The 7,365-nt window shown below is 34.1% G+C and overlaps 1 protein-coding gene across 2 annotated transcripts; it reads right to left on the bottom strand.

Moving 5' to 3' along the window:
- Positions 1-485: 485 nt before the first annotated feature.
- Positions 486-6,865, bottom strand: LOC119612875. 2 transcript variants are annotated; one of them, XM_037968760.1, is made up of 4 exons: positions 6,686-6,855; positions 4,455-6,509; positions 4,231-4,388; positions 486-2,112 (listed from the first exon to the last, which is right to left on the bottom strand). In XM_037968760.1, exons 2-4 carry the CDS (start codon positions 6,212-6,214, stop codon positions 1,145-1,147), a joined length of 2,886 nt encoding a protein of 961 aa, XP_037824688.1. In that variant the 5' UTR covers positions 6,215-6,509; positions 6,686-6,855; the 3' UTR covers positions 486-1,144. The 2 variants fall into 2 exon arrangements, with proteins under 2 accessions (XP_037824688.1, XP_037824686.1); XM_037968758.1 differs by having other exon boundaries at positions 4,455-6,865.
- Between the last annotated feature and the right edge of the window lie 500 nt (positions 6,866-7,365).

The raw sequence follows: 7,365 nt of genomic DNA, 5'->3' as shown, positions 1-7,365 counted from the left end.
TTAGCTCTAGTTTAGTTCTAAATTATTGCTAGTTTAGTTTTGGTTCAGTTCTTGTATAGAAACAGTTTAGTTTTAGTTCAGTTCTAGTTAATTGCTAGTTTAGTTCTAGTTTTGTTCCAGTTAAGTTCTAACATCTAGTTACGGTCTAGTTTAGTTGTTGGTCATATGTGAAATGTTACAAACGCGAGGTTATAGGGTATACTTTATTTTAAAGTTGAGGATTAGACTTTCAGATGACAAAACAATTTTTTTAAAAGAGGAGTAATGTCTCAAATATTGCCAAAATCGGAGTTTATTCGAATTATAGGATGCGACATCTCGAAAACTTAATGTGATTAAGATATTCCAAGGTCAGATACAGTGCAATTGAATAATTTAGAAAAGTGGAGTTCGGTCTCGGGGATTAAAAAATCTTGACCTGTATTAGGTATTTAGCTATTTTTGATTATTTTCCGTAAATATTACAAAAACAACAATTTCTTTTAAATTTATTTAGAAAAAACAATTTATTTACAATTTCATAAATAAAAGCTTAAAATTAAAAATTAAATAAATCATTTAAAATAATTTAAATATACTAAATAAAACGTAAAAAGAAACAACAGTTGTATGAGTAAAAATGACCAGTAACCGGGTCACATACACAGTTTAGGGAGTAAAAAACATAATTAACTGAATCATGATTTTAAAATTTAAATGGTCTTTATTGCATAAATAAAAATAAAACTATAATAATAATAATGAGACAAACTAAAAAAAGGTTTTAAAAACTATATTTTAAATAATGGTCCAGTGATAAGAATGTTTCTATAATTAATTCCGATCTTCCTTTTCCATATAAATATTAAAGAATAAGTAAAAAAACTGGAAGATTTTAAGGATCACTGGTGGCATTTGTAATGAACGAGGGATGCAAGGATATGCTTGATGATGTTTTCTTGTGACTCTAATATAATGAAAAAAGCATGTTTTGCAAATTAAATTTGCAACACGCCTACATAATGCAATGAGTTGGTTTTTGGTTTTGAGTAGTGACGAAAAATGGAACGATTGCGGGTAATCGAATTCAAATTCGATCATACTCTTACTTAAGTTTAATTATTTTGAGATGAGTCTACATAATTGGATTTATGTTATGTCTTGTTTATTTAAAGAAACGTCTCTTTTTCTTTTTCTCTACTGCTGGAGGCTGTTCCACAGATAACTGTCTTCGTGGCAGTAAAGGTGGTGGTCCCACCTCACCATTACTTTGCTCTTCCTGATTTGCGGGTGAACTTGGGCGACTAGGCCTTAGAATAGACTGTAAGGGAGGTGAGGCAGAGGATAACTCTTCATTTTCATCTTCAGCTATTTTATCCAAACGTGAGCCATGTACCGAAGCCAATTCGGAGGGAGTTTTAGCTTGCGAAGCCTCATCACCCAACTCGCTGGCTACACCAACACCCAAGGTGGCTCCTATTTTGGCACTGGCATCCTTAAATGTATCACTCAATTTAATCTGCACCACATTGATGAACATAGATGTTAAGGCCAAACCAAATACTAAATAAATTATACTGCACATCATGAAAATGGGATGATTTGGCACCAAATCACCAAAGCCAATGGTAGACATGGATATAAATACAAAGTAAAAGGCCTCGAAATAGGTCCAATCTTCCCATAATGTATACACAAAAGTACCCAAAAGAATATAGGTAATTAGCAATATGGAAGCCAATGAAATTGGCAGATTAAATTCATCATCCACAACTATAGTTTCCGGATAGGGAGAGGTAGGTGTTTCCGGATGCGATTTACCGGCCTCTGATGCCTGTGATTCAACATCAGTATCGGGTCCCATGCCAAAGAAATGACTAGGTCTTCGTATGGCCATATCGTAGACGGTAGAAAATCCAGTCATGGCATCTCGTACTTGTTGTTGTTTACGTATACTGCGGCAAGTGCCCGTATAGTAGAGACGTCTCACATAACCCCAAATGAATTTAATGGCCCTGGTGAAGAGTTTACCGAAATCAGCTAACAATATCAAGAACATGGGTATACCAATGATGGCGTAAGCAATTGTCAACGATTGGCCAAATCGTGTTTTAGGTGTTATGTGGCCATAACCTGAAATAATATAAAAATTAAGGTCAAATAATTAGTTCATATGCAGAATATAATATTTTCCTAATATATAGTAACAAAATAATTTTGACACAAATAGAGTTCATTATTGTAATATACATAGATATATAAGTAATATATTCTCTGATTTTGATCATATAATTTATATAGCCTTGGTGAGCCAAGACTTTATGCAGCGATTTACTTACGATTTATATAGAAAAATGTTTGAAAAGTTTCAAGAAGTGTGCAAATTTTAGACTTAATTTTGAGATAATGGTCAATATATAAAGGCTCGATCCTACAATGAATCTGCCAGAGCAGAATTTTTATAAATATTTTATCATGGTTCATAATGGAACCAAAACCTTACTAACCGATATTCACTATTTATTTTGAATATATAAAAAGGTTTAGAAGATTTTTATACGGACCATTAAAAAAATGGGACATACATACTATATAGATCTTGTCATTCGATTTTTAAACCACTGAAATACTTGCAGACCCACAAAAGTATACCTATTCTGGAACCTTATTAAAATATACGACGATTTAGCCGTCTGATCATATGACTGTTGAGTTTAGTATTTAAAATAAGTAATATCATTCCCGGATTTCACCTAAGTAGCCCCCATACAAGTGTCTTCCCGGAATAAGGTTAAGTAAATAAGTTAATTATACAGCAATCGTGATAAAAAGCTGAAAATTTAGTTTTATGGTACTGGAAATTATATTTAATATATGACGTTCAACGGACCTCCCATATAAAGCCCTATTCTGAAGCTCTAAAGCTCATGACTGACTTAATAACACTAGTATAGCGAGGAAATTCGTTATAAACAAGTTTTATAGTTAGGATCAAAAATATATCTACTAAATTTGATGAAGATTGGTTCATAATTGCCACTATCCTCCACATAAGGTCCCCCCAGAATCGGTCTATAATTGGCCGTACCCTCCAAATAAGATTCTTCTCATAAAATGACTTTAATGTCTATAACTGACTTAAAAATACCCGTTTAACTTTTAAATTTGTCATACATAAATAAGTTTTATAATAACCAAAATATCTCTTCAAAATTTTATGCGGATCGGTTCATAATGGACCCTATACCTCATACTTTACAATGTCTTTTCTAGAAAATTACTTTAAAGCTCATAATTTTTTTTAAAATTTAAGTAACGCGATAAATTCGACACAAACTAGTTTCAAATTTTGTGAAAATCGGACCAAAAAAGCACCTATCACTCATATAAGGCCCCTAGTCCCCACATAACTCCTTTTGCAGGAAATCAGTATATTGTCAATGAATCGTAAACAAATTGTTGAAATAAAATTAAATTCGACAACAAATACTTTTTGAAAGACATTATTTACTATTTCAAGTTCTTCCGAGTTCGATCCATAATTGACTCCAGCTACCATTAAGCTCCTTAGATCTAAGTTCAACTACCGAAATTAACCTTAATTTACGAGTTATGTATGTTATAATTGTTCAATATAACATTCTTACTTGTTGAGTCCTACACTGAATTATTCATGAAAGGTGCGTTTGGTCTTATAATGGACCGATCAGTAATGAATTTTACAGAGCTACAGATTTTTGTAACTTGCTTTGCCTAGCGTTTTATGTTATTTCAGTACAAATTTCTGCAATAGCTACAAGCGGTACCTTTCTTTAAACTAACGCAAAATTCAAACTGATATTCAAACAAGTAAGAATATATAGTCGGGTCTGGCCCACCATGTTGTGACCTACAATAAAGGTTATGTTAAAACTATGGATTATTTTACAAACATCAGCTCAAACACATTAGTAATACCCGTTTACTATAGTGGTGCAGAGTTTAATAAAGATCGAAATATATAATTTTGAGTCGAAAAGGAGCGTTGGACCAAATTCTCTATATTAACATCTCCACTAGTATAGTTGTAGTGATTCCCTAAAACAATCTAAAAATGGAAAATTGCGATATTCGAAGACTTTCGAAATCTCTATTTAAATTCAGTTAAGATTTCTATCAGTATAGAATACCCTCAATATGGCCCCTGCTCCTTAAATCTGCTGATCATTTAACTCCCCATAATAAAAAAATACCCTATGGGGTAGCATTTACCTATGGTTGTTATCACAGTCCAACAATATAAAATGCAATTGACAAAATTCCATGATTTTTGTCCGGGAAAATAACGTATACCCATTTCACCCATTGTATGTAATTCCTCTTCAAATTTACGAAGTTTTTGACGAGCCAACGATTTCCAGTCCTCCTCTCTATAATAAAATTGTTAACAAAATAAACATGAATAGAAAAAATTATATTGCATTCCAAGTCCATACCTCATACTATGACTATGTGACCATAAATGATCTATAAAATCTCTTTTAACTTTACGAACTTCACATTTATAGATATTTTCCGAAGTTCCTTCTGTATAACGGAACATAAGGCCACCAAAGCCTAGGAGCAGAATCAACATTATGGTATGAGCAAAGCAACGATTGCGCATTCGTTTGATTTCCTTAATATCTTGAGGACGTTCGGCTTTATAGGTACGCCACTGTTGTCTAGCATCACGTAAGAAAGCTTTAAGAAAAGCTTTGGATATTATTTTATCTGGTATTTCTGGTGCGTCTTGTTTTTCAGTTGTAGGTGGCAAGAGATCCTCTTGTTCTTTAGTTAAGGTTTCAGGTTTGGGAGATTTTCTGAATAGTTGTCCAAGTTTTTGGAGGAAGGAAGGTTTTTGTTCTTTGGTTGTGACAGTTTCTGCATTATCTTTAGCTGGGGAAATTATAATTTCCGGTTGTATTTCTTTGGCTATTTCTATTGGCATAGAACTATCTACTTTATCTTGGGAGGTTTCCAAACTTTGCTTGCGTTTGGCTTCTGGTCGATGTAAAGATTCGCTTCTGTGAGCTTTCCTGTGTCTCAAATGAGTTTCTCTATCTGTTTCAAATTCTGTGGTAGTGGTAGTCTCAGGTCGTAGACTTTGCTGTTCCTCACGTTGCTGTTCTTCTAGACCATTGAGCTTTTTCATAATTTCTGCTCTTTGTTCGGGAGTTTTCGAACGCCTTTGTGGTCGTACTGGCGATAAGGAATTGTTACGGCTAGCCGATTGCCTTTGGGGTCTTACAGGCGACAGGGAGTTATTGCGACTAGCTGATTGTCTAGCGGGTGGTTGAGGTGGTGGTCCTCTCACACTAGCCGTGGTCATGGCACTGTGATATCTTCTTACTGGAGACAATTGTTTGGCCAAATGTCTAGCTTGTATTTCTTCTGCTGTCTCGGTATCCGAAGAAGAAAATTGTGTGGAAGACTCCTCAAAGTTACCGCTATGGCGATTACGTTTAGCTGCCGAACGGGAAGTGGGTAAATTACCCTCAGGTCTTTCCAATCTCAAGCTATGTATCAAACGTTTACGCTCTTCTTCTCCTTGAGGTAGTTTAATACGATCACTTAACTTGCGATAAGACTGTAGCAAACGCTTTCTCTCTTCATTGTCTAGCATTTGTTTATATCTCAATTTATGTTCTCGTTTCTCTCTCTCAAATAATTTCTTTTCACTTTCGAATCGTTTGCGTTCATTTTCAAACCGTTTTAAATTCTGTTCCAAACGTGAAAGATTTTCATCGGCAGTCGATTGTATGGGTGCTGATACCAATCTAGTTTCGGGAGATAGGGTTCTACCCCTGGCCTGCAATTCTCCCTCACTGGATTCAGCCACTTCTTTATTGCGCGGCATAGACAGACTACGTTTGACCGTTTTAATCAATTCAGTAGCTTCGGGTTCCGACAAACGCTCCGCCTCTCTGGGCTGAGAGAGTGAACGGGTGGCAGCGGTAGCAAAGGTTTTATCTCTCCTTCTTAGAATTTTACTCTCATGAGCTGACATAGTGGAACGGGGAGGTCTTATTTGCATGCTTACAACTTGAGCACCTTCAGAAACCGTTGTGCCACCACCTACTATGCTGCTATCATCTTCGGTAGATGACATACGTCTAGCACTAGGATCCGGAGTTTTTTCACGCATGGAACGTCCCACACGACGACGTCTTCGTATATGGGCAGCATTGGAAATTTCCTGGTGATCACCTTCCATTTTCTTTTGTTTTAATTTAGTTCAATATTTGGGTATTTCGAAAGAGAATATAATGAAATTTTTATTCAGTCTCTTGAATACTGTTTACTCTTAAATTTGTTCTATTGTTTCGTTTCGTGTTTTCCTTTCGCTTTCTTTTTTTATCGTCTATTCATCCATATAATGTTCCGCTAGTGTTTTTTATTCTTTCACTTTCTTTAAACAAATATTTTTTGACCACACTTCCGAATTCTATTTATAAATAGCCCCCAAAATTTGTAAGTGTGTGTGTGTGTAGCTCTTCAAATCCTCTCCACTTCGTTTGACAAAAGTGATCATAAAATTTTGAAATATTTTTATTTAAATTATACAATCATATTTTAAGCAAATATGTTTGTATACTAAATTTTCTAAGTAATTTTAATCGATTTATTTATTTAATTTTGGTAATTTAATAAAAATTTTCCAAAAATTGTATTTCGTTTTCTTTACTTTTTCTTATAAATATTTTTTTTCACATAATTCTAAATATAGTAGCTTGCGTTAATACACATTTCATTTATATATATTTTTTTCTATTTCAAATTCAATATTTCAGTATTCGCACACATTTTGTACGGATCTTGGCGTTGTTTTCAACGTAACGTTCGCTTCGTTGTCTAAAAATGAACTGTTTTTCTGTTTAGTCGTTTAAATTTTGTGGGTAGATTCTGCATTCGACGCCATCTACTCAATTTTTAATATAAAGCCTTCATAATGTGACTCTTTTCAAAATTTTGCCATAACTCGTATACTCTTTGTATTCACAAGAGCTGAAATATGTTTGTTGAACACATACAAAATTTGTTGATGTATCTTTTTTTCTTGCTGCAGAGAGTGCTGATCGTGTATATCATCATCACTCACAGGATTTTGTTTTCAACAGCAACCGGATTGCAATACCTTCTACCTGAGATCGATCGTTAACCTGCTCAAAGCCAAGGTCGTCTGGTAGTGTTTCTGTTATGATCAGTGCAATTAAAGTATGACTTCTTTTCAATATTCAGAATTATTTTGAAAATGTAATTTTATGTGTGGCAAATCAGTATTTTGTGTATAATTTTGACAGGACTTTAATCTAGTCTTTATTTTGATTTATAGTCCAATCTACAATCTGGACTATAGACTAGTCT

This window comes from Lucilia sericata, unplaced genomic scaffold (assembly GCF_015586225.1).
Source record: "Lucilia sericata isolate MDLA Ls3-8-SP2 unplaced genomic scaffold, ASM1558622v1 Contig001857F_arrow, whole genome shotgun sequence".
In the NCBI taxonomy this organism is placed as follows: domain Eukaryota; kingdom Metazoa; phylum Arthropoda; class Insecta; order Diptera; family Calliphoridae; genus Lucilia; species Lucilia sericata.
This window is presented reverse-complemented; position numbering and strand designations above follow the sequence as displayed.

Excerpts from the sequence above, each read along its gene's own strand:
- LOC119612875 (XM_037968758.1), bottom strand. The coding sequence starts at position 6,214 with ATGGAAGGTGATCACCAGGAAATTTCCAATGCTGCCCATATACGAAGA. Across the intron at positions 4,389-4,454 it reads TCACATAGTCATAGTATGAG|AGAGGAGGACTGGAAATCGT; the intron begins GTATGGACTTGG and ends ATTTTATTATAG. Across the intron at positions 2,113-4,230 it reads GACTGTGATAACAACCATAG|GTTATGGCCACATAACACCT; the intron begins GTAAATGCTACC and ends ATATTATTTCAG.